This window comes from Catharus ustulatus, chromosome 2, assembly GCF_009819885.2.
Source record: "Catharus ustulatus isolate bCatUst1 chromosome 2, bCatUst1.pri.v2, whole genome shotgun sequence".
In the NCBI taxonomy this organism is placed as follows: Eukaryota; Metazoa; Chordata; class Aves; order Passeriformes; family Turdidae; genus Catharus; species Catharus ustulatus.
In genome coordinates this window covers 122,746,986-122,773,556 of record NC_046222.1, presented here as the reverse complement: position 1 = coordinate 122,773,556, position 26,571 = coordinate 122,746,986, and the positions used below count along the sequence as shown (strand labels likewise).

Here is a 26,571-nt window from a genome sequence, read left to right as displayed (position 1 = left end):
TTTTTGTGAAGAGTTACCTCATCAGTCATGCCTGAGAGATCCTTGAAGAGAAGGCTAAAAGTTCTCAGGGTAATCTGGGGAAAAAAAAATCTCAGAGGCCTTGGGTTTAGGGGAAAAAAATATAAAATATCTGTGAAATTTTGGCACCTTCCTGATGTGCCACAGAGAAAAACCAGTTTAAGTTTTTTATAATATAAGACAAAATTGAAAATTTTAAGTGATGTCTCTTTTGGTGTTCATCTTCCTCCTTCTTCATGGGTTTCAGATAATAATTTCTGGTTGGTCAGTGTCACACTGAAGGTCATGGGAATTCAGTTATTAAAAGTATAATATATAATATAATATAACATAATAAAATTAATACAATATAGTATAATAATAGATATAATATAGTATAATATGTGTTAACTCTCTGTGTTAATTTAACTGTTTAACTTTTAAAAACCTTGTAACAACCAAATCTTTTTCCATTTTCCACGCTTCTAGCAAGTAGCTAGAAGTGCTACTGAACACTGCACTTTTTAATAAAATTTCATAAACAACCAAGCCCAAACACACAAAAAAATTGTTTCCTTTGTATATTTTAATTATTTATTTCCTTTCTCTTTTTTTAAACTGCCTCCCACCAGGTCTGTGTTGTGGGAATTTTGTTGCTCTCAGATTCTGCTGCCCTGGCTGAGTGTGAGGTTTAAGGGTTAGGAAGGGGTGAAATAATGATGAAATAATCCTGGGCTGTTTGAAAACACCCGATTTTACACCACATTTTAGGACATAAATATTATGTCTTATCAAAAATACAAATTCTTTGCTCAGTCAGGGACATGCTTAAAAAACCTCTGACCAACATTGGCAAGAATAATTCGAAAATTTAGGAGTTGAAATTTGGTGGCATTGCAGTTTTTAGAAAGGTTAAATTCTTAGAATGTAGCTAGGAGGTATCAGGAAAATGAAACAGTATATTAATGTAACACTTAATGTAGTTATATTGTACTTTATGGAATGTAACTTAGTATTTAATGTGTTATTTAATACTGTAACTCCTAGGGCTCAACGCTGAAACAATATCCACCCAAATCGGAACAGTTTCTCCTCTCTCACCTAGAATAACTCAATAAATGCATTTCCCTCGATTTATTTTCCCAGCTGCTCTGAACAACCAGGATTTCCTGCGTGCGTGTTTAAAAAAAAAATTTAAAAAAATAAGAACAGAGAGAAGAGGGGAGAAGGGAAGAAAAAAAGGGAAGAGGGGAAGGGATTGCAGTGGAAAAAAAGAAGGGAAGAGGAAGAGAAACGGAGGTTAAATATGTTTACACAGTATATGAATCCTTTAGGATCCTCTATTTTACTTCCCGTGGTATTTTGATTCTTGTTTGGTTCCTTTGGTCTTTTGTCAGAGAACTAAAACCCCTCCAGCACAATCCCTTTCTTCCAAGCACGGATGTCTCATTACATCGAACTCAAGCCGTCTATAAACGCGACAAAACCTCTTAAAAACCACACAAATTTCTAAAAAACCCTTTTTTTCCCCCTAAATCCAGCTGGACCAGCAGCGCAGCTGGGAGCGCTGGCGCCCCTTTACCTGCAGGGCGGGGACAGGCGAGGCTGTGCGGCGGGAGAAGGGCTCTCCCGGTGCTTCCTGGGGTTCTCCCGATGTTCTTCCCGGTTCCCCCCGATGTTGTCCCGGTTTTCTCTCGGTTTTCTCCCGGTTCCTCCCGGGTTTGTCTCGGGGCTCTCCCGGTGCGGAGCCGCCGTCCCCGCCCGCACCGCCAGAGGGCGCCCAACGCTCCGGCCCGCCCGCCGGGCTGTACCATCTCCCACAGTATGGGGGGGGAAGCAGGTGACGCGCTACGGGCTGTGCCGCGACGCGACAGCGGGTGACACCGGGAGAAAGGTGACAGCGACAGCGCGCGACAACCGCAGCGGGTGACAACACCGGCGGCTTCGGCTTGTAGGGATAACCGGAGCTCTCAGGCACCGCGATGACTCGGCGTTCCCCGCGCGGCGCTCGGTGGTGCGGGCCCCGCTGTGGGCGGGGGCGGTGTTCCATAGGGCCGGGTTTCCATAGGGGGAACTCTCCATAGGGCCGGGCTTCTATAGGGCTGGGCTTCCATAGGGGGAACTCTCTATAGGGCCGGGCTTCTATAGGGCTGGGCTCTCCATAGGGGGAGCTCTCCATAGGGCCGGGTGTCCATAGGGGCTGCGGGAGCCCCTCCCGCCCCGCCGCCGCCCGGGCTCGCTCTCATCGCCGCGGGGCCCTGCGCAGGTACGCGGGGATGGGAATGGGGATGGGAATGGGATGGGATTGGGGATGGGAATGGGAGGGGACACAACCGCAGGATCCCGGAATGGCCGGGTTTGCCAGGATCACCCGCTCCACTCTGAGCCAAACACCTGGAGCAGGTGGCGAGGGAGGGTTTGGGATGGCTCCAAGAGATTCCAGGGAATGGGCTCGGCCCCGGGAGCCTCCGGAGGGGTTGGGATTGCTGTGCAGGGCTGGATGGTCCCCGTGGATCTCAGAATATTCCAGCTGTTCCGCCTCCATGGAGAGAAGCTCTTGCTCACGCTGGGTGGAATTTCTTGTTTGAATTTGTGGCCATTGCTCCTCGTCCTCACCGCGGAAAGAACCTCCTTGAATAATTATTTTCATCAGGATTTACCAAGGAAGTTGGTGACCTGGGATTTGGGTCGCTGGCAAGTGGCTTTTGTATGGCATTTAAATTATTTTTATATTATTGTTTATTTTCCTGCCTTTGTGTCCAAGCACAAACAAGCTCCAGTTGCCTTGTTTACATTATTGGATTTTATCAAACCTTGCTGACATCTGGCAGCTGAGATGCAGGAATATCAATCCACACTAAATCATTACTTCCATCCCTGCTTTCCTGGGTGGAAATCAACTATTTACCTGTCTTCTCACTGCAAAAATCCGAATTAAATATCTGGAGAGCTGATGTGTCCTGTCAGCAAACCAGCTGGTTGATTCTAAGTGATCCAGACAAATCTTTTCTTCATGGAGGTGGCAGCAGCCCTGCCTTGGCAGAGAGCTGCTGGAAAAACTTCCCAGCTCCCGCTTTGTTCTCAGGAGTAGAAACAATCCAATTATTAAGATGAGATGAGGGAAATAGGGTTCCATTTCTTGCCCAGTGTTTGTATCAGGTTACTCTTAATTTTTGCTGACAGTATCTTGCAGCTTTTCCACGTTGTTGGGTTTTATGGGAGGATTGACTTCCTTTCTTTTTTTTTTTATCCCAGATCAATGTTATTCCCTGATTTTCCTCTCTCTGCTGTGAGCAGCACTGCAAACATCCTGATAAAGTCAAAATTAAATCCTCTCTGTGGCCAAACAAACCGAGCCAATCTGGCCCTGATGACATTGTGTGATAATTTTATTTTTCCATGGAGGTGGATCTGGCTTGGCTGGCACAAAGTGGTTTTATTGGCAATGCCTCAATCCTGCTCACAGGGATGCAAAGGTGGCTTAAACTGCACTTTAAATCCTTCATGGTTTTTCATTTCATCCAGCATTTTTCTGCTTTTGAGGGTTTCCTACCAAAGCCCTTCTATTGATGGAGTTGAAGTTGTTTATTACAGCATATTTAATGTTTTAAAGGACATGGAGGATGGTTTGGGTTTATTTTTGTGTCCTAACAGCAGGAGACTGAATGCAGATGTCCTTCAGAAATGTAAAATATTTTGTTACAGAGCTGTGATTTCTTTTCTGTATCAGTGATGCAGCAGGAACTGACCTTTACCTAAACCTAAGCATATTTAAACTATTCTAGAAGAATATTTTTATGTTCTCTAACACAACTGTGTCATAGGTAGTAAAAGAGAGAAGGAAGGATTTTTAAGTAGGGAAAACCCAACCATGCTTGGATTCCATTGTCCTAAACCAGGTGTATTTGAATTTTTAACCTAAATGCCTTACAAAACATGGGAAAATCAGGTGTGAACAGCTGCTTTTTAAATATAAAAATGGATGGCTGTGTTCTGCTGAAATACAGCAAGATTCTAATGCATGGCTTGGCATTTTGGCACAACACCTCAGACTTGCACTCGAGCATCTGCTGCTGCCAAGCTGAGCTCTGAGAGCTCCTTGTGTGGGGGTGAGAGCCCTGGAGCAGGATTCCTCTGGAAAAGCTGTGCTTGCACAGGGAATATTTCCCATTCCATGCTCCAGGTGACCTTGCAGAGCACAGGGGATGAGTTAGGAAAGCAATTCCCAGCTCCCCAAATCCTTGGGGGGAGATTTTGGAATCCTCCCCTTTGTTATTGTGTGATATGAAAAGGGAAAAACACATTCCAGAAATAGGAAAAAAAATATTAAAAATCTTCTGGAAGAGGCAGTGGGGAGTCAAAGTCATGCCCAGGGAATTATTTTTAATTTTGTGTTGAAATTTTACTCTGTTTATTGTGCTGTCAGTGCTTCTCCATATTTATTACTTCAGTGGCAGAACTGAACTTTGGGTGATTTTTGTAACTCTTTGCATTTTTGAGTTTCCCAGGAGCTTCCACCTTGCTATGAGAAGCCAAGATGGATCCAGAAGAGCAGGATTTACTTGGGGATTACAGATACAGGAATTATTCCTCAGCAATTGAGAAAGCTTTGAGGAATTTTGAATCATCCAGTGAATGGGCAGATCTGATCTCTTCCCTTGGCAAACTCAATAAGGTACAGTGTGAGGGGATTCCTTTTCTCATTTATTTGTGGTATTTGGATTGTTGTGAACTTTTCTGTCACTTCCAGCACTTGGAAAACTTGAAAATTCACTCAAGAAAAACAATAGGAGCTGAGTCAATATTTTTTATATAAATGTGAGAAATTCTGGTGAAACCAGCAGAGCTTTCCTGCAATTGATATTTGCTGTCTTCATGCTGCTAAGTTAATTTAATTTTTGCATCAAAGAAACCTCTAGAACAGCTAAAAAGCTTTTCTAGAAAACAGGAAGTGCAAGTTTTACAGTATTTTCTGATTCAGAGCTTTAAATAAAGCTTTATTTACTTGGTTATGCCCTCCCCTTGAATTTGGGGAAATTTGGTGTCTTTTTATGACCATTGAGACAGAATTATTGTTTTGGAACAGGAGTTCCACATTTCTGCCTTCAGTTTTTCATCATGATTCCGGCTCTCATCAAGAGCCAGAGGCCTTCAAAATGTTTTTCTCAAAAGGGAAAATATGAAATCATTAGAGTGAGAGGCAGGCTTTGATCTTTTATCTTGACCTAGATGAACACTGAGCTCCCACCTGAGCCTCTTCTTCAGGTGCAGAATTGCCAAAATCTGTGGCAGCAGAGCAGAAAGCAAAGGAAAAGCTTTGAGCTGATCCAGCAGCCCATCTGCTGGGGGGGTTTTATGGATTTAATCTTTTTAGGAGCTTAAGAATTGGTGGAGCAAATCATCCCCTGTCTGTTGTCTGAAAATCAGGATGGATGTGGCAGGGGCAGGTGTTACAAAAGGAAAATAAGATGTCAGTGAACATTCCCTGGACTGCTGGGATTGCTTGGTCTGACAGCCTCAAAGATAAATATTATTGTTGAGTTTTATCAGGGCTGGGGCAGTTATTTCTGACAGATGATCCTCCTCTTTCCTGCAGTCAGTGGTGCAGCAGGAAGGAGATCAGTGATAAAATTTTTTTTTACAAACTACCCATGGTTCTATTAAAGATCCTGGGGTCACTTGTGTGCAGGGATAAATGAGATTGATCGCACATGAACATGCTGAGGAAGGGAAGGACAAAACACAAGAAATCAAGAAGTTCAGAAGATTTTTATTCCAGAGCAGTGTGAAATCTGCTCTTGCCCATACAGATGTAATATTTTTGGAGACTTTTTCTCCTGCAGGCACTATTGAGACACAAACACTCTCTTATTTCCATAAAGCTCTGTGGCATCACCCTCCAGGTAATCCCAGGTCTGGAAAAACCAAGACAGGCTTAAAAATTCCTTTAAAATTCAGTTTAAAAATGGTGAAGAGAAACAACTCTGCTGCTTCTCTGTTGTTCCTTGATGATCTTAAAATCTCTTCCAGCCCTGAGGTTGTTTTTCAGTTTCTGTTGCTTCTACAGCTCGAAATATTATTTCCTTGTAGAACCATCAGAATGCTCAGATCTGCAGAGATTTTATTTTATCATTTAGGAGGAGGTGAGCTTTATGTGACTTGACATGACTTCAGCACAGACAGCTTCACCTTGAATTGCTCTCAGGCAGAGGAATAAAGGGGTTTATTTTCTTGTTTTGTGACTCATCTCTTGCACAAAGTAGGTCAGAGGAATGTTCTCCTAAGACTGTGTGTGTTCATCCTGGGTTTTAGGAGTTACTGCAGGTTTACCCAATTTTTTTGGGCTGTTTTTGTTGTTTGTGAGATCAGGAGAGATCAATCTCCCCTTCAAACTTAAAAACCTACAGGTACCAGCAGTGAGCATGAAAGAATTGGCAGAATTTCCTCATTTATTTTACACCCCAAACTTAAAAGGGAAAGATCTTGGGGGGGTTATTTTGAATAGATCATTATGGGAAATGAGAAAGAGTGGAAAGTAATATTTCAAATAAGAAGAGAAATATAGATATAAATAAAATATAGCTATATAGATAAAAATAGAAAATATAGATGAATATAGAAAATATAGATATAGATAAAATAGATGCAAACAGGTGGGTGGAACAGGCAGTAAATCTGGATGTCAATGTTTTAAAGAAGTTTCAGCTTCATTTTTCAGTGAGGAATCACTTTCATACTTTGATAAAAGAGCTGCTGGGGTGGAGGGATGTTATTTTTTAAACTTAAAAAGAGCAGGTGGTTGAGTTTAAGTGGGTTTATCAATGAAAAAAGTACTTTTAACACTGTTTTTATATCCAAAATACTTGTCTGTATTCAGAGTATAAATAGCAAATATAAAGTGTTCATGTATGGGAAACTTCAGGCAATTAAAAAGGTAAAACATGATGAAGTTAGGAAAATCTAAGTGCAATCTAAGTCTGCATTAAGGTTTTTTTATCCAGATTTTGGGTGTGTGTTCTCCTTGAATTTCAACTCTAGGGGTAGGTCAGTATAGATAGGAGACACAATTGGCAAAATGAAAAACTGAGGAATAGAATAGACAAATTCCTTTATTTTTTCCCCAAATGCAGTGTGCAGGATTGGGGATATTTTATACACCTTGTCCCCCTTTTTTTAAAAATACAACTCCAGCTCTTTCTTTCTTTACAAATTAATTCTCCTAATTTAAAATTAATTCTATTCATGGTATTTCTGTGGATGCTGGAGCTCTGTTTGGAATTTTTTTTTTTTACTTGGAAAATGAATCAGTGGAAAATAGAATCACAGGTTCTTCTTCTCCCCCCTCTCCTCACAACCAGTGTTGTTTAAACAAGAATTAATATATCCTAGTTGAAGATAATCTTAGAAATTGATGTTGCCTTTTGCTGGAGTTCTAATGATGAAAATTAAAATATTTATTAGATTTACATGGAGTTCTTATCATTGTTTTAACAGACTTCTAGTGCAGAAGGAATTAAACCAGGAACTGAGGCCGTGCAAATATTCCTCTGTGTGTGTGGTTGAATTTGAAGGCACAGGTGCAAAAAATAGCAATTTTTCCTTTTGTAGACAATTCTGTATTTTTATGGCTCAATTTCAGAGAAATTCTGAGCATCCTTAGGTGTTAGTGTTGGGGAAAAAGGTGTGGGATGGGATTTTGATTTTATTCACCTTTACCAGCCAAAGTTACAATTCCAGCATTCCTGGATCCTGATTCTTTGTTCTTTTTTCTCTTCTGGAAGCTCAGGATATTTAAAAATTCAACTTTGCCTGTCAACTCAAGGAGATGAATTAGCATTTATAAATCTGTCTTTATCACCTCACTCTTATTTCAGTGAACACTTTGAGATGCCTCAAATTAATCCCTGCTAATTAATGCCTTTCAAACCTTTTTAAAATCCTTGGATCTGCAATTTTGGGGAAGCTGGGAAGAACCTGAGCCTTGGAGAAGGCTCCAAATCTGAGTGATGGAGTTAAAATCAGGGCTGTGCAGTTAAACACAACTGTGTGACCTCACATGGTGAAGAGTTTGGAGTTTGGGGTTTTTATAACACAGTGACAGGGGTGGCACAGGATGAAGGATTTGTCTTCTTCCTTCTTCTTCATGGTTTCAGGCAGCATTTTCTGGTTGGATAGAAAATCCTGCACTGAGGGTCACAGCAGTTTGGTTATTGGGTCAAAATTATAAATAATACAGGTGTTCTTTATTGAACTTTAGCTGTAAAAAACCTTGTAGCAGCTGGATTCAGCTCCATTTTTTGCTCACTTTTAGCTGGAAGTGTTGCAGAACTCTTTGTACTTCAGATAAAATTTAATAAACAACTGAGCCCAAAATTCATCTCCTTTGTGTTTTCAATCCTGGCTCTGAGTGAAGGCAGAAGAAAACAAAGACAAACCCTTAATTAAGTGATGCAATGGACCCATTACACCCTGGGATAGTGGAATAGTGTCTTTAAATTCCCTTCCAAGCCATTCCATGATTGTAAATATTCACTTTATGCCTCCCTGATGTTTGGGGAAGTTCTTATTTCCTTCAAACCCTGAGGAAATATTGGAGCCAAACCAGACATTTGCTGAGTGCCATCATTTCTGTGGTGGAGCTGATTCTCTGTGCAAGGAACAGTGAATGTTCCATTTTCTGCCTGGTTGATATTTCAATTCAGATTGTTGCAATATTAAAATGCTATTTGTTCATTCTGAACACTGAGAGGGAAAATATTTACCACTCCACTGGCCTGATTATTTTTTTTGTAATTAACTCCTTTTATAGCTATAAATATACAGAGAGGGTGTGGGCAAATACATGGCAGGCAATATAAATAGAAAGTTTCAAAGTCCAGCTTTCCAGAAATCTTCCAAGTTCTTACAACTCTGAAGGATTTTAATGTTGGAATAATATTCCTCAAATATGAAAGGTATAAAAAAGATAACTGCACAAACATGTGAAATAATGGTTTATTTTTAGCTTCTGGTTTTTTATCACCCATTAAACGCAGCTCTGTCCATGCTGGGGGAGGGCAGGAAGGAAAGGAGGTGGCTCTAAGTGACATCTGTGTATCTGCCAGGATGGGGTGACATTTCTGTTTGCTGTTATTATAAACTCTCAACCTTTTTTTTTCCTCCTCAAATAAATTTCCTGCCAGCTGTTCTTCCTAAAAGGTGTGGATTTTACCTCCTTCCCTTCCTGCTGAGGTGTGCTCAGGTTTAAGTCACCTGGTTCAGTTTTTATTCCACTTTCTGCTGCTTTTCCAAGCAAAATAGAAGAGCCTCAAGTTGAAAATAATTCCATAGTCATGATAATAATTCCAAGGTCATGATTTCATTTTGGGATGAGACAAGAATTTGCCTGATCCTGAGAATATCCCAGATATCCACGTGCTCTGGAACATCTGGTTGTGTTTGCACATTGAGCAGAGCCTGAAGTGCCCTAGATGTGCAAATTTCCTTATTTATTAAAACTTATTTCTTTCCCTGCTGAAATGCTCTGGTGGCTGAAGGAAAGGAAAGGAGTTCCCTTTCCCAGTTTTTCCTAAAACCTGGCCCAGCAGCCAATCTTATTTCAATATTTCCTGTCCTAAACATCTTTCAGTGGTACATGAATGCAGTGAGTTATTGAACTCAGTGAATGCAGCCACAGAGAATTGCAGATCTGAGGGCTCTGTCCCATTTAATCCTCTCTGTTTTTGGAAGGTTTGCTTTAAAGTCCCCAGGTTTTCCAGGGAATCTCCTCATCCCTGGAAGTGTCCCTGGACAGGGTTGGGCACCATGGGACAGTGGAAGGTTTGGAACAAGATGATTTTTAGGGGTCTCTTCCAACCCATTCCATGATTCCATACATGAAGTGAGAGTTGATGAGGAAGGATAAATCTTTAATTTTTTTCTTTATTCCCTAAAAGCTGAGATGGTTTTCCTGTCCCTTCCCTTTTCCCCTCTCCCAATCCTGTTCTTTGATTTCCTTTTCCCTCCTCTAAGCAGACTCAGACCAGTTGAAATTTTTCAAATAAAAACTCAGCTGCAGAGTTCTGCAGTTAGGAGTTAAAACTCTTCTCAACACTCCCCTCAACCTTTAATAAACACCCATTAGATATTTTATATTTCACATTATAATTATTTCTTCTCCTCTCCTTTCTCCCCAGGCTCTGCAGAGCAACCTGAAATATTCCCTGCTGCCCAGAAGATTGATCATCAGTAAAAGATTGTCCCAGTGCTTGCACCCAGCCCTGCCCAGTGGGGTGCACTTAAAGGCTTTAGAAACCTATGAAATCATCTTTAAAATCATTGGCACAAAATGGCTTGCCAAGGATTTATTCTTGTACAGGTAATTTGATTTTTTTATTTTCTAAGGCACAAAACTGCTGGCCAGGGATTTATTTTTGTACAGATAATTTGAATATTTTTTTTTTCTAAGGCATAACCATCTCAATCTCTTTTAATTAATTCTTATTTTTGTCTTTCTTTTGGATTCAAAGCTCTGGTTTGTTCCCTCTGCTGGCAAATGCAGCAATGTCAGTGAGACCTGTTCTCCTTGGCTTGTATGAGAAATATTTTCTCCCTCTCCAAAAGTCCCTCCTGCCTGGTCTCCAGGCCTTTGTAATTGGGCTGCTGCCTGGCTTGGAAGAAGGATCAGAAATTTATGACAGGTAATATTAATTATTCCATATTCATTGAAGTAATAGCCAGGATTTTGATTTTCTAGAGAATTCTCAAACTGTCAGATTTCTATAGATAAAAGAGCTTCTAGAGGGGGAGGAATGGTGGGAACTGGAAAGATGTTGAAATTCAAAAAACCTTTCCCCTCTGTTTTCATCCCAGGAGGAGAAGAGGGAAAGGAGGGTTAAAAAAAAAAAAAAAGAGAAGAGGAAAAGGAGGGTTAAAAAAAAGGAGAAGAGGAAAAGGAGGGTTAAAAAAAAAAAGATAAGAGAAAAAGGAAGATTAAAAATAGAAATGCTGAGGAAAAAAAGAGTTAAAAAATTCTTAAAACTCCTTTGACTCCTAAATAATTCACCTGACTCCCCAAACCACTGCTCTGGAGATAAATTCTATTTGAATTCTGTAACATGAGAGAGCAGCTGAATTCTTTCCAATATTTCTGTCTAATCTGACAAAAATATGGAGCAAGGAGTTGATGGGAGCTGCAGATGAACTTTGAAGATCTGACCTCTGGTTTTGCACCATTTTTTCTTATTTTTGATGGAATAATTTTCCTTTTTGCCTTGAACAAACAGGATCTGACAGGAACTGACATATATTTCATCAATCTTGGGAAATATTTATGTTAAAATTAATTTAATGGTTTTTTTTAGGAAATGCCAATTTACATGAGGGAGTTTTTCTTTTTTTTTACTCATTGCAATGATTCTGTGTTAAGAATATCTTGTCAGAAGATGTGTTAGGTTAATTTTCAATTCTTTTTCATGAGAGGCTCTCCACTGAGTGTTTACAGATCCTTCAATATTGAGGACTAAAATTAATCCATCTCCTGCTGTTCCTGAAAGTGAACAAAGTGCTGAGGTTGTGCCTCAGCCTAGACACCATTTCCAGCTCCAAAATTCCCTGACTTTGTGCACTCCCACAGAAAATGCAAGAGGAAAACTGCTTTGAGGGAGATTTAACAAAGAAATGGAAAAGAACATCACACTGGGAGGGCGTTTCCTCTTCTGAGCTGGGCTCTTTCCTCTTTTCTCAACCTTGCATTCATCATGTGAGGTTTTAATTCCCCCTTTATGGTAAAACACCAAAATATTGCAGAGCAGGGGGTGTGCTCCAGACACAGGATTTTCAGTGGGAATTTCAGAATTCATGTCAGGGTGTCCCTGTGTGCAATTTATTGTTTTATCTCATGGAATTATGGAATGGTTTGGGTTGGAAGGGACATTAAACCTCATCCAGTGTCACCTCAGCCATGGCAGGGACACCTCCACTGTCCCAGACTGCTCCAAGCCCCACTTCACCTCTTTTGTTTTTCTTCCTCTTAAAAATTAACCCTGTTGGTTTGAAAGTAGGAATTTTCAGGATAACCTCCAGCTCCCAAACTGATAAAATTGGCTTTCAGACTTTAGCATCTTTAAATGATTTCCAGTTTAGCTTTTCACACCTCTGACCATAAACATTTTTGGATTCCTTCCAACCCATACCCTGAGATTCTGTGATAAAGAGAAATACTGACAACACAAAACTGCAAAACATCACATAAATTATATCAACTCTCTATAATTCCATTTCTATGGTAAAAAAATCAGCTAACAAAGTTTTTTTTTTATTTCTCTGTGTACAGAACAGATGCCCTGCTGGTGAAGCTGTCCCTGCTGATGGGCCAGGAGGTTTTTTATGGAGCTCTCTGGGGCAGTGTCCTGGGCAGCCCCTCCATCAGGCTCCCTGCTTCCCTCTTTGTTGTCAGCCACATCAACAGGGAACTCTCTGGCAAACAGCAGAAATTCATGCTTGGCACTGATTATAAACTCACAGTAAGTTCATTTTACACCCCACAATCCCAGTTTTCTCTGGATTCAATTAGGATGCCATGCAGTTAAAAATATTTGGGGAAGGGAGACTGAAAGGTCCATGCTCTGGAATTGTTTCATCCAGTTCATTTGAAGAGCAATTTTCTGGTTTCAGGGTTTAATGTGCAGTTCCCAAAGTGTTTGCTGTTCTGAAATTTTTCTTTTTATATTTCCAGTAAAATGGAAATCTTCAACAGGGAGAAATGCATGTTGAGTGATGGAATAAGTGTAAGGCTGATTAGAGCAATATCTGCATTTTGGGAGCTTTTACATCTTGTAACTCTGGGACATTCTGTGCTGTTACAAACCCAATATTAACAATTCTTTTAATATCCACAAAAATTCATTTTGACTCAATTTGGGTGCAGGAGTTAAACTGTAATTATCCTCTTATTTAAACAGAACACTCTTCATAGGTAGCCAAATTTTATTCCTTCCCTTCCTGTGATTATTTGATAGCAAAACCAAATAAAATGGTTGTTTTTTTTTTTTTTTTCCCAGATCAAGTCTTTGTGTGTGTCAGTGCTGGATTCCAATGTCCTTGTGCAGAGGAACACTCTAGAAGCAATCCTCTTCTTTTTCCCATTTTATACAGCTTTGGTAAGGGGATTATTATGGGATTGTCCTTATGGGAGCCCAGCTCCCACCTCTGTTATTGCCAAATGGCTGAATTCTGAACCTCCAAAATCCAGGAATTTGGGGCTTTCTTGTGCCACATCAATTTAAGGAGTGGAGGAGACTCTGCTGCTTCTCAGAGTCTTTATAACTTCCAAGGCTGAAGAAATTATTTCACAGGGCTTGTGGGGGATATTTAGATGTGCTTGAAATATTCAGGCCTAGCTCCTCCTGTGGAAAAAAATATGGAGTTTAATCAAGTAGAATTTTACAATTTAGAATTGTCCAAAGGAAGTTATTTCTGGTAAAGAGCAAGGGGGAAAATCTTACTTAAAACAAAAGTTATTCCCATTGTTTCCCCACCTCCCTGTAGGACAGGCAGTGTTTAGGATGCAGGAAGGATTTTTCAGTCTTAAGGAGAGGAGAAACTTTGGGCTGAGCTCAGGGTGGCCTTGCAGGGCCTGAAGGAGCTGCAGGAAACCTGGAGAGAGACAATTCCCAAGGGCTGCAGGGACAGCACACAGGGAATGGCTTCACACTGAAAAATTGTAGAGTTAGGTGGGATATTGGGGAAAAAATTCATCCCTGTGAGGGTGGGGAGGGGCTGGGATGGAATTGCCAGAGCAGCTGTGGCTGCCCCTGGATCCCTGGGATGTTCAGTTCCAGGTTGGAGCAGCCTGGGACAGTGGGAGGTGTCCCCATGGCAGGGGTGGAACAAGATGATTTTTAAGATCCCTCCCAAGCCAAACCAGGCTGGAATTCCATGATCAGCAGGCTGGGAGAGTGAGCACAAAGCAGGGATGGAGCCACCCCACAGCAGGAGGCTCAGGGAACACTGAATGCTCAGGGGAGGGAAGAAAAGATGCAGGAGAAAACCAACTTGAAAAGGTGTGGGGTGATCACAAGTGCTGGGACTGCAGAGTGGGAAAAGCCAAACTTTTGGGAAGGAAAAGCAGCCTGGATGTTCTTGTTGGGCATGAGCACACAGAACACAGCCTGGATTCCTCATTCCTTTGGCATTTCTGTCACTGCCCATTTATTTCAGGGCACAGGGAATGGCTTCACACTGAAAGGTTGTAGGGTTGGATGGGATATTGGGGAAAAATTCATCCCTAGGAGGGTGGGGAGGGGCTGGGATGGAATTCCCAGAGTGACTGTGGATCCCTGGGATGTTCAGTTCCAGGTTGGACATTGGGGCTGGAGCAGCCTGGGGCAGTGGGAGGTGTCCCTGCCCTGTGGGATCTTTTAGATCCCTCCCATCCCAACCCATCCTGTCCCTCCATGATCCCACTTTTCTCACATCCCTTAAGATTGTTTCACATTTCTTGACATTTTTAGCACACAAACCATTTTCCTGTTGATGCTTTGTTACCTTTTCCCCAAAACATGAACATTCCCAGTTCAAAAACCCAACCCATCACCAATTTGACTCTTTGCAGTGCTCACCAACAACTGAAAAATCTTTATTTTCCTCCCTAGGACTGCAAGGAAAGCACCATCCTGCTAAGAAGGGCTGATCTGGTTCACATCCTGTCAGCAGCCACCCAGACACTGCTGAGGAGAGACATGTCCCTCAACAGGAGATTGTATGCATGGCTGCTAGGTACTCTGCAAAATCCAGGGATTTTCAGTGTTCTGGTTGCTTGAGAGCAAAAAAAAAATTAAAAATCAGTGTTTAAAATTGAAATATTCTTCTTTAGCTGTTAATGAGTGATGATGAAGTAAAGTGATGTTTATTTGGCATTTATTAAGTGCCTTAATGCAATTAAATATTTGGTAAACAGGGCTTCTCTTAGAGGTGAATTTATTTCTCTCTGAATCAATTCTGGTTTCACCCACAGCTTGTTTTGAAGTGGTTCAGGGCTAAAATTTATATTTCAACCTGTTTTTTCTGGAAGGAATAGTGATTCCCACTGGATTTGGCCTTGGTTTGGTTTATGTGTTGTGCTGGACATGTGGATGCTCTCAGACTGGGACCTGAAAAATGCAATGGAAATTCAAAATAAACCCCTGAGTGCTCTGTGCTGCTCTCTGAGCTCCTTCTGCCTCTGTTTTTTTGTAGGCTCTGACATTAAAGGTGGCACTTTTGCTCCAGACTCTACCACTTCTGAGGACCATGCTGTTTATTTCTTTGCAAAATATTCTAAAGATCTTTTGGTTGAGGTTGGTGTTCATTTTATACAGATATATTCCAGATAAATTCATGATCCTTTAAATTTTAGCTCAAACTGTGTCAAGAATTATTCCAAATTATTGGTTTGTCCTTCTCTCTCTGTCCTTGTGGTTCCATTTCCATCTCTCTCAAAGCCTCTGTGCTGTATTTATCCCAATATTGGATTGCTTTTGGAATCTGGGAAACCAAAGGGAAGCATCATGGCTGAACTACCTGAATTATTTAAAAATGTTTCTCTGGATAAGATCAGCCCTTGAGTAGAGAGGATAGGAAGATGGAATTGATTTGTTTACCCTGGATGGAAAATTGGAGTTCATTTGAAGTCAATCCTAAACAAAATCAAATTTAGAAACAGTTCAGCTCTTAATAAGATGTCAGTCTGTCTCTGGGTAACATTGTGATGTTTTCCTTTTCCTAGAGTTTGATTGTGATTCTGCATCAGAAATTCCCAGAGTCTGACCCAGAGGAGCAGCACCAGGCTTATCTCAAACCCTTCAGGATCCTCATCAGCCTCCTGGACAAACCTGAAATAGGTGAAGTGTCTGTCCCAAATCTGAGCAGGACTTAACAAAACCCTGCAGAGTCCTGATCCTGACTCTTGTGTGGGAGTGTGCAGGAGGCTTTTCCTGGCCTTGGCCCACAGAGCATGGATGGATCACAGGGAGAAAAATGCAAATCTGTGCCCTCCTGTGGGGTCAGCACAACCCAGGCTGGGGAGAGGGAGTCCTGAGAGCTGCTCAGGCAGGAAAAGCCCTGGGGGTGCTGGGGCCAGGGGCTGGACACGAGCCCAGGGGTGCCCAGGTGGGCAAGAGGCCCCTGGCAGCTGGGCTGGGTGAGGAATTGTGTGTCCAGCAGGAGCAGGGCAGGGATTGTCCCTCTGTGCTGGCTCTGAGAGGCCCCTCCAGGGCTGTGTCCAGTCCTGGCTCCTGCAGGAGAGCCCTGGAGGGGCTGGAGCGTGTCCAGGGCAGGGAACGGAGCTGGGGAAGGGGCTGGAGCCCCAGGAGGGGCTGAGGGAGCTGGGAAGGGGCTCAGCCTGGAGAAAAGGAGGCTCAGGGGGGACCTTGTGGCTCTGCACAAGTCCCTGCCAGGAGGGAACAGCAGGGAAAGGAGGAGAGGAAATGGCCTCAAATGGCACCAGGGCAGGCTCAGGGTGGAGATTGGGAAAGAAAATTTCCCTGTCAGAGTGGTGAGGGTTGGGATGAGCTGCCCAGGGAGGTTTGCAGTCACTGTCTGTGGCAGTGCTCAGGAGCAGGCTGGATGTGGCCCTTGGGGACAGGGTTTGGTGGCACTGGAGGATCCTCAGGGGCTCTTCCCACCTTGGTGATTCCATGAAATAAAAGCAAAAGGCACCTGCACATCCAGCAAACATTCAGGCTGCTCCAGCTCCCAATTGCTCTGCTCCCAGACTCAGCACCCTGAGGGCTGTGAGGAGTCTCCAGGAGGGTCCCTCCCATCCCAGGCTCAGGTTCCTACAAAGTCAAAGGGATCAGATGAAGTTAAGCTGAGCTTTAGTGACAGTCTGGATGTGGCCCTTGGGGACAGGGTTGGCACTGAGGGATCCTGGAGGGCTCTTCCCACCTTGATAATTTTGGGGTTCTGTGCCTGAGCTGGCACCTGAGGGACACAGAAGCACTTCCACCCTTGTGTCAACATCCAGCTCAATTTGTTCCTTATTTCAAGAGCAAATTCACCTTTCTGCTCTAAAGAATTTAACCAAAGTGACTTGACAAGGTTTTTTAAAATATTCTGGGTGGGGAGTGATGCTGCCAAAGAGGTTGTTTTTGTTATAAATGTATTGATTAATCTAATTTAGAAAGTAAATGGGAGACATTGCCCTGCTGGATGTGGTGCTTGGCTGCCTGACAATCTGCATTAATCCAAAGTACAAATGAAGGGATAATAAATCCCTTTTAAATCAGGGATATTTAGCTCAACTGCATTATCCAGTTTAATCTTTCCAGTCAGCAATAAAGTTTGACTCCTTGAGCCTTAAGCCATTAAGACTTTCACTCCCTTTAGAAATGGATTTAAGAATGCAACAATTATTTAAAGGTATCAAATCAAACATAACCAACTTCAACATTTTCTACTATTCTCAGTCACTTAAATTTATATATTTCATTTTTTAAAGTACTCATTGCAATGCTTTATACAGTACTTTTTTTTAATTATTCCAAGTTTAGGGCATTGAAATTATTATTTCTTCCCCTCCTCTATAGACAACTCCTGGATTCTTTTTTCCCTTTCCTTGCAGGGCCACAGGTTGTTGGGGATCTGTTCCTGGAAGTTCTTAGAGCTTTTTATTCCTACTGCAAAGACACCCTGGGTTCTGATCTCAAACTCAGCTACAATCAAAGTGGCAACACCCTGGCAAGGTATGACAAATTTCCAACTGAGCTGAAACTGCATTTTTTTTTTGAGCTAAATGGTTAAAATGAACGAGTTTAATGAAGTTTTGGTTGTAACAAAGTGATTTTCTGACAGAGAAATTTTTTTTTTCTCTGGCTTCCCCTTTCTCCACACACAATGAATTTCTCTTGGATTGGCAGAGAAGAAATGAAATTTCCTGCATGTGATGGGTGTTGAGTAACCACAGTGACACCAGGCTGCTGCCAGAGCTCAGCCTTGTGATTTCCATCATCTGAAAGATGCTCCAGCTATTCCAGGATGACTTGCTATTTGATTTTTAAAAATCAACAATTTTTACCTTGTAGAGAAAGGGGAAAAAAAGATTTTAGAGTCCATCAGTTTGTGTGATGTGAATCCTCACTGACATCTGCTTTTCTTTTCCTTTTCTTCCAGTGCAATCAAAGAGAACAAAAATGCTTCAGAAATTGTCAAAACAGTGAATTTGTTGATCACATCCTTAAGCACTGATTTCCTCTGGGATTACCTGACCAAATGCTTTGAAGATTGTTTCAGGTGTTTGTTGTGCTCTCAAAAATTCCACTTCAGAGCTGTGTTTAGGATAATAATATTTACTGAAGCTTTTAAGGGATAGCACACATGGTAAAACCAGCCAGATCTGTAAGTTGGGTCCACAAATAATTCAGGAATGCAACCAGGTGAACAATTGGATAAAAATTTCAACCTGGGAACAAAAATAAATTCCTTTCAAATCAACAGAAGAAGAAAGAAGGGTGGGGAGGGGAAGTGGAGAAAAATTCTTTCTAGAAAAAAAATTAAGATACTGTTTCTATGATATCTCTATCATTTTCTCACTCTGAGAAAGAGGATTCTGCAATCTGAAAGTTAGCAGCTCTTCCTCACACCACAGAGCTGGGGTTGTTTTGCCAGAATCTTTTCTCCTGCTGTGTTAGAGCTGTTCAGTATTTTGTGCTGATTTTAATGAAGCTTTTTGCTTGTAACCAGCATTTTGCCATGAGAAAAAACTTTACATCAGAATGTTTCTTTCACTCCAGAAACAAATCCACAGGGGTGAGGTATCCTCTGGAAGGTGTGAGCACTCCTCCTACCATCTCAGAGCTCTGCACCCTGCTGGTGTTCCTGCTGGATGTGATCCCTTTGGTAAGGCTGGCTTTGTCAGTCACTGCTCAGTGATGGATGGGATGGCAGAACTCCTTCAAACATTCCTTTTGTTATTTCAGGAGCTCTACTCAGAAGTGCAGACCCAGTACCTGCCCCAGATGCTCAGTTACATGGTGCAGTCTCTCCTGGAAAACATGGAAGTGTTGGGACTGCCAGAACTCACCCATGCCTTAAAAACCTGTTTTAAGGTGCTCAGCAAGGTGCAAATGCCCCCTTCCTACCTGGACATGGACACAGGGAGTGGCAATGGGGTAGGTGATGTACAACCCTGAAAAACTCTTGGTTTAAATTATTTTGGCAACAGAATTTAAAATGCTAATTCTGCTTCAGCCTGGATGACAGTTGCACCTGAAGGGAAAGATGGAGAGAGAGAAATTCCAAGGGAAGGGCTTCACACTGAAAGATTGTAGGGTTAGATGAGATGTTGAGAAGGAATTCTCACCTGTGAGGATGGGGAGGGGCTGGGATGGAATTACCAGAGCAGCTGTGGCTGCCCCTGGATCCCTGGAATGTTCAGTTCCAGGTTGGAGCAGCCTGGGACAGTGAGAGGTGTCCCTGCCATGGATGGGGTGGCACTGGATTATTTCTAAGATCCCTTCCAACCCAAACCTGTAATTCTATGAATTTTTTAAGTACAACATTAAAGATTTTTTTAAACTTCCCTTCTTTGGCTCCTTCAGAGCACCCTGATCCATTTTTACTCTCATTGGGTGTTCAGTTCTGGCCTGTTTGAATTAATTGTGTCACTGAAGGGGTTTAATTTTGTCTACCCTGAGAAGGATGGGACCTAAATGGTTTTGAAAACAGAATGCAGTAGCTAAAAACTGGAGTTGCCAAATGCAGCCCAGCTTCACAGCTGGTTAGGTCTGCAGGGCTTTCAATTAATATTTCAGTGGAACACAATGGGGCATTGTTGGTGTGCAAAGGACCATGCTGAGGAATGAGGAATAAATGGGATAAAGCAACCCCACAAGCACAGCCTGCCAAGATGTGCCAGCAGAACAAATACCTGCATTTGAGCAGAAATAATGCAGCAGATGGAGCACTGCTCTGGGGGAATATGGGTTTTAAGGGAACACATCCCTCTGTTTGATGAGTCAGTGTGTGAGCTTTATACAGATATTTGTTGGGTTTTAGAGGGAATTGAATGGAATTGTTTATAAACAACTGTGATCCTGGAGCTGGGAATCACAAACAGGAATTTTCCCTTTTTCTGTCATTGCTGCTCTCCCAGTGAAATCTCTGCTGGCAGTGCCACATTAACCACATCCCTCTTGCTGTTGCAGAGCCCAGTGGCAAAGGAAGATGTGGACATAACCCTGGAGCCCAAATCTGTGCTGCAGGAGGAGGAGGAGGCTCCATTCCCTCCCCTCAAGTCAGAGGACAGTGGCATTGGCCTGAGTGCCTCCTCTCCAGAGCTGTCCCAGCACCTGGGGGTGCCCACAGTCACCCTGGAGAGAGATGATGTCTGGAAAAAAGGAGGGAGCATCCAAAAAACTCTGTATTGCATCCAGGAGTTGGTTGCCAAGTTTTCCAGCAAATACATTTTCGGGGTGCAGCTCCAAGAAATGAGTCCTGAAGGAATTGCAGCAATAAATCTGAGTGGGAAGGAGAAAAAGGAGAATGGCTACAGGTTACCTGAGAGTGGCAACAAGAAAAAGAGTCCCTGGGATGCCAAGCAGATCACTGTGCCTCAGGTGAAACAAATGCTCTCAGAGCTGTTCTCAGCCCGGGGCTCCCCCTTCAGGAGCAAGAATTCCACTGCTCTGCTCTCTGAACACAGCTCTGCTCCCAAAAAGGACAAGGAGGAGGAGGAGTGGGACCTGGAGCTGGTGTTGGGACCCCTGAGAGGTGACTGCAAGGAAGCTTTCTCTGCAGCCTGTCACCTGCTGCTGGATTGTACCACATTCCCAGTGTACCTGTCTGAGGAGGAGATGGAGCAGCTGTACCTCTCTCTGTTCCAGGGGCCTGGTGAGAAAAGCTTCCTTTCCTCAGCATTTTTAGGATGCAAACAGTGAGAGCTTGGCTGTTTCCAATTTTTTTTTTTTTTTTAAATCCACTGAAAATCTGGAGTTGAAGGGATTCAAAGACCTCCTGGTCTGTCCAGCCTTGTATGGTTCAGGATTTTCAGGATATCCATCCCTATTGACCATGGCTTGCATCCCCAAAAAAAGATGTTTTAGAGGAAGATGGGTGTAGGTGGAAAAACATGGCATGGACATGGAATACTTCCATTGTCCCCTCAGGAAAACATGGCCAGGATTGCTGTCAGCCACCTCAGTTATAAATTTATCAATCCTGAAATGGATTTATAAATCCTGAAAAGGGCCTCAGTGCTACTGGAAGAGCATCCATGGGTCCTGAACCCTCTGGAGTTGTGCCAATGGCAGCTGGAAAACAGAACAGCAGCTCTAAATAATGGTTGGGAATAAACATTAAGGGAGAAGCAGAAATCCTGTAGGTATTGAGGTCCTTCAGGATCCTATAAGAGCTTTCTGCTGGGACAAGTAGGGAAAACATGGAGAGGTTGTGGCTGCCTCATCCTTGGAAATGTTGCAGGCCAGACCTGAAGCACCCTGGGGTAGTGGAAGGTGTCCCTGCCATCCTCAAGGTCCTTTCCAATCCAAACCTTCTGTGATTCCATGAGCTGTCAGCCACTTCAGTTATAAATTTATCAATCCTGAAATGGATTTATAAATCCTGAAAAGGGCCTCAGTGCTACTGGAAGAGCATCCATGGATCCTGAGCCCTCTGGAGTTACAATGGCAGCTGGAAAACAGAACAGCAGCTCTAAATAATGGTTGGGAATAAACATCAAGGGAGAAGCAGAAATCCTGTAGGTATTGGGGTCCTTCAGGATCCTACAAGAGCTTTCTGCTGGGGCAAGTAGGGAAAACATGGAGAGGTTCCATCCCTGGAAATGTTCCAGGCCAGACTTGGAGCACCCTGGGATAGTGGGAGGTGTCCCTGCCATCCTCAAGGTCCCTTCCAACCCAAATCTGTGATTTCAAAATCTATTGCTGATGGCATCTGGGCAGTCCTGTGACCTTCAAGGATTTTTGGGAGTATGACCCCAACCCTGAGGTTGTTTCAAACCCTTTCTGTCCCTTCCCTTGTGAGCAGGAGGTGATCCCAGCTTGCCTCTGTGGCTGAGGTCCCTGATGACAATCTGCTGCTGTGTCAACGACTGCTACGTGCAGAACGTGTCCATCTTCACCCTGCTGGAGGTCATCAACCACTCCCAGTCCCTGGCCCTGGTGATTGAGGACAGGGTGAAGAGGTACAAGGTGTCTGGCCACAACCCTTTCCTTGGCAAGCTGCAGATGGTCACCCTTCCTCCCATTGCTCCTGCAGTCCTGAAGATGATCTCAGAGAAGACAGATTTCTACCAGGTATCCATTTCCTTTTCCTTTTTTACTGCATTGACCCTCTAATTCATGGAATCCTGGGAATCTGAGGCAATTTGGGAATGCCCCTTCTGGAAAGAAATGCTTTTATGATTAACACAATTATTAATATAATTCTATTTAGTTGTTTGCTCTTTTTTTTTTTTTTTTAGAGAGTTGCCTGTGTGCTCTGGAATCAGCTGAACAAGGAGACTCGGGAGCACCACATTGCCTGTGTGGAATTGTTCTACAGACTTCACTGCCTGGCTCCCTCAGCAAATATCTGTGAGGACATCATCTGCCAGGCCCTCCTGGATCGGGATAAAGTGAGTCCTGCATCTGCTGAAGCTCCTCCAGCTCTCTGGAATTGTTCCAGTGCTTCCCAAATTTCCTGTGTTCTCCAAGAGCCTGCCAGGCTCTGTCTGTGCTTTTGCAGTCCCCTGGGATTTGTTCAGCCTGGGATTAGTGCTGGATTTAATCCCTGGGTACAAAACCTAGCACTAGATATTAGCTGGAGATTTTAGTTCAAGCCCAAATCCTGTAGTTTTTGTCAGTGTCACTTTATTTTAGTTTGATTTCCTAGTGGTCTCACAGTGAGCTGTATTTTAAGTGAGTCAGTTATTAATGATTTCCCTTCCTTCAGCACAGTTCTTTAACAGCTGACACTACATTTTCCACAATAAAACTTTAACCACTCTTTGCTATTCTTCTCCTGTCCTGGCAATTTTGCAACATAAAAGTTTACAAACTTTTTAAAGCTTTCCACCAATAACCACTGCCTAGATGTGTGTTCCCATTTTCATCCAGCTTGGAAACCTCCCCTAAATCTCCTTTTTTTTTTTTTTTTTTTTTTTGCCAAGGGGACAAGGCTGGAAGCTCTGTTCAGATTCTCTGTCATGTGGCACCTGACCAGAGAGATCCAAGGCAGCAGAGTGACTTCCCACAATCGTTCCTTTGATAGGTATTTCCACTTCCATTTGCATTTTTATATTGAATTATATCATGTTTTATCCTCTTTTCTGAGGGTGGGAGGAGTTCTCTGTAGGGAGAGTGAAAAAATGAACAAAAGGAACATTTTCCACTTCCTTGGAGTTTATCTTTGCAGGGCACTCTGTGCATGCTGTGGGGTTTTTTTTGGGTGAAGGAAGTTGCTGTAAAAATAGAAAGAGCTTCATCAAGGAGGAGTAGCTTTTCTGGAGAGCAGATATTTTTTTATCTTGGAGTGAATTAAATTTGCTTTCCAAAGAAAACAACACCAACTCCTTGTAAAAATAAAAATCTTAGTTTAATTTTACTTCCTATGGGATAAAATTAGATAAAAGCAAATAAATATGGGAAAGAACTTAAGAAAAGCAAATAAATATGGGAAAAAAACTTAAAAAGTGAGAGGATTTCTTGTACAATTCCTGAACTCAGTCCAGGAAAAGCTGCTTGGCCAAAGCTGGTGCTTCCTTGAGCACACTCTGGATGTGTTCCCTGCTAGGATTTTATTGCTTGATTTCTAATTTTTTTTAGGGATTTCAGCTGTCCTTGGTGCTGCCTTGGAGTGGCTCCCTAGAACAGAGACTAGACAAGATTAAGAGACTAAAATGGGTGTTTATTAAAGGCCTTCAACAGATCTACCTTGGGCAGTCAGGAGCCTCCCAGAGGCTGCACCCAGGATGGATGATGGGCATGAATTTTTCACACAGTTAAAAGTTTGGTCCATTTACATATCTGGGGTTAATCCTCAATTACAGCTTCAGGTAATGAAGTCATTTACCCCCAGTTTGCTCCCCCAACTCACTTTTTTTGGTACTTTTTGGGGCTTGAGGCTATAGGGTGTCCTTGGATCTCAGACCTAGAGGGATTGTTTAGTCTGACCAAAATGTGGAGACAGTGATGCCTGGAGAGGCTGAGCTGGAGCAGAGGCTGGGCAGAGTTAAAGGAATAAAGCAGGGATTTATTAAAAATCCTTTAAAGGATTCACCTTGGCCAGTACAAGAGACCAAGATGGATCCTGGTTCACGAGTTTTCCCACTTTTATGTTTTGGTCCATTCCCACATTGGGTTCATTGTCCAGTTCCAGCTCCAGGCTCTGCAGTCCCACCCTCCCAGATTCTCTCCTCAATTCCCTGTTTGCACTTTTTGGGGCTGGAGCTGCAGCGTGTCCTTGGTTCTGGGGTTGGAAAAGGATTGTTTTAACAAACTAAACTGTGAGGAGAACTTGTTGACACTTTGTATGAAATTCAGAGTTATATACTAATGCAGTGCAGAATCTGGAAATACAAAAGCTAAAATTAAGGCATGAACAGCAACACTTTATAAGTGATACCTTGGGTTTTGGCTTTTATATTTTTCAGATTCTCTGCTGCTTGGTGTGCAACTCTGAAAGTTTTTATTTGGTGTTAGTAAGTTCTCCTCACAGGGTAGTGACAAAACAATTCCTTTATAGCTGGAGAATCAAGGACACCCAAAAAGCAGAAACAGCAGTGAGGGAAAAGGGGCAAAGCAGGGGCTGAGACTTCACAGCCTGGGGCTGTGCTTGGACAATTGACCCCAATGTGTAGATGAACCAAAACTGATAAAAGTGTAAAAACTCCTGACCAGGATCCATCTGGGATTTGATTTGGGTGCAGCCCCAGCCAGGCTCTTGCACTGCCCAAGGTGAATCCTTCCAATAAATCCCTATTTTATCCCTTTTGCTCTGTTCCAGCTCAGCCTTTCCAGGCATCACAATCAGTTCAGAGTCCTGTCTAACGCAGGATTGGCAATAGATAAAAGCCAAATCTCTGAAGCAGCCCTGCTGTGTCCCTCAGGTCGCTGTTCGTGGTGCTGGACAGCCTGACGTGCTCGGACGGGGCCATCGGGGCGGCGGCTCAGGGCTGGCTCATCCGGGCGCTGTCCCTGAGCGATGTGGCTCGGATCCTGGAGCCCGTGCTGCTGCTGCTGCTGCACCCCCGCACCCAGCGCACCTCCATCACCTACATCAAGCACAGCAGCTCCCCAGGTACGGCTCAGCAGCTCCCCGGGTACAGCCCTGCCCTGATTTCACACTGGCACTCAGCTCGCCCTCCCCTGCTGCAGCTGGGCAGAGGAGGGAAAAGGAAAAAAATAATTACAAAGGCTTCATGAGTGAGGTAAGGACAGGGTGAAATGTTTTAAGGGCAAAATAGGCTCAGCTTAAGTTGTGAAGTGGATTTATTGCTAATAGAATCAGAGAAGTGGCACCTTTCCTTCTCCTTCCCACTGACAGCACAGGGAGACAGGACATGGGGGTTTTGGTCAGTTCATCAGAGGTTTTCTTCTGCTGCCCAGGGAGAGGAGTCCTTCCCTGTGACACTGTGGGGTCCCTCCCACAGGGGACAGTTCTCCATGAACTCCTCCAGCTTGGCTCCACTCTCACAAGCAGCAATCCTGACAAAACTGCTGAAATGTGAATTCCCCCCATGGGCAAACAGCCCTCCCAAAACTGCTGTGGTGGATCACAGCCTGCTCCAGTGTGAGCACCTCCCACATGGGCTGTGCATGGATCTCTGCATCCCCCATGGATCCCATGGGCTGTGCATGATCTCTGCATCCCCCTGGATCCCCATGCTCTGGAGGGGCTCAGCTACTTCACCGTGGTGATCACCACACCCTGCAGAGGAATCTCAGCTCTGGCAACTGGAGCACAACTGGCACCTCCTTCCCCACTGACCCTGTTGTCTCCACATTGTTTCCCTCACATATTCTCACCTCCTCTTCTTCTCCAAAGATCTGTCTTCATTCAAGAGCAGGGCTGAGCCTTTGTGGCAGAGGTATCACAGAGCTAGGATGGGGAAGCAAAATATTTGGAATTGAAGATGAGCTCCAGCCACACAGATTTAAAGTTTGGGCTTGCTGGAAGTGGAATGGATGTGAGACACTTGCACCATTTGCAGGCTGGATCCATGGGCTGAGACCACAACAACCCCTGGAGCTCCAGGCTGGGCACAGGGGCAGGGAAAGGAGGAGAGGAAATGGCCTCAAATTGCACCAGGGCAGGCTCAGGGTGGACATTAGGAAAAATTTCTCCATGGAAAGGGTTGGGAAGCATTGGCAGGGGCTGCCCAGGGCAGTGCTGGGCTCAGCTTTCCTGGAGGTGGTGACAACTGTGTGGATGTGGCACCAGAGGTGACCATGGGGGTGGTGCTGGCTGATGGCTGCACTCTGACCTTGGAGGTCTTTTCCATCTTTAACAACTCTGTGATTTGGCCCAAATACCCCAGTTGTGGGGTTTTTTTTGGTTTTGTTTCCTCTGGAGCAGAGCAGGAATTGGAGAAGTTTCTGGGAGTTTTAGATACAGGAAGTT

The 26,571-nt window shown here is 43.4% G+C and overlaps 1 protein-coding gene across 1 annotated transcript in view; it reads left to right on the top strand.

Annotated features, from left to right (window-relative positions):
• Positions 1-2,065: 2,065 nt before the first annotated feature.
• DOP1B (DOP1 leucine zipper like protein B) overlaps positions 2,066-26,571 on the top strand; it is a 40,564-nt gene continuing 16,058 nt past the window's right edge. Inside the window, exons 1-18 of the mRNA XM_033052085.2 lie at positions 2,066-2,263; positions 4,506-4,672; positions 10,173-10,354; positions 10,506-10,676; positions 12,311-12,500; positions 13,038-13,136; positions 14,631-14,754; positions 15,214-15,314; positions 15,743-15,857; positions 17,579-17,699; positions 18,127-18,246; positions 18,747-18,852; positions 18,933-19,124; positions 20,160-20,844; positions 21,997-22,265; positions 22,433-22,585; positions 23,120-23,220; positions 25,058-25,248. Of these exons, the coding sequence (XP_032907976.1) occupies positions 4,535-4,672; positions 10,173-10,354; positions 10,506-10,676; positions 12,311-12,500; positions 13,038-13,136; positions 14,631-14,754; positions 15,214-15,314; positions 15,743-15,857; positions 17,579-17,699; positions 18,127-18,246; positions 18,747-18,852; positions 18,933-19,124; positions 20,160-20,844; positions 21,997-22,265; positions 22,433-22,585; positions 23,120-23,220; positions 25,058-25,248 (3,058 nt within the window). The 5' untranslated portion in view covers positions 2,066-2,263; positions 4,506-4,534. The remainder of the gene's footprint in view (positions 2,264-4,505; positions 4,673-10,172; positions 10,355-10,505; positions 10,677-12,310; positions 12,501-13,037; positions 13,137-14,630; positions 14,755-15,213; positions 15,315-15,742; positions 15,858-17,578; positions 17,700-18,126; positions 18,247-18,746; positions 18,853-18,932; positions 19,125-20,159; positions 20,845-21,996; positions 22,266-22,432; positions 22,586-23,119; positions 23,221-25,057; positions 25,249-26,571) is intronic.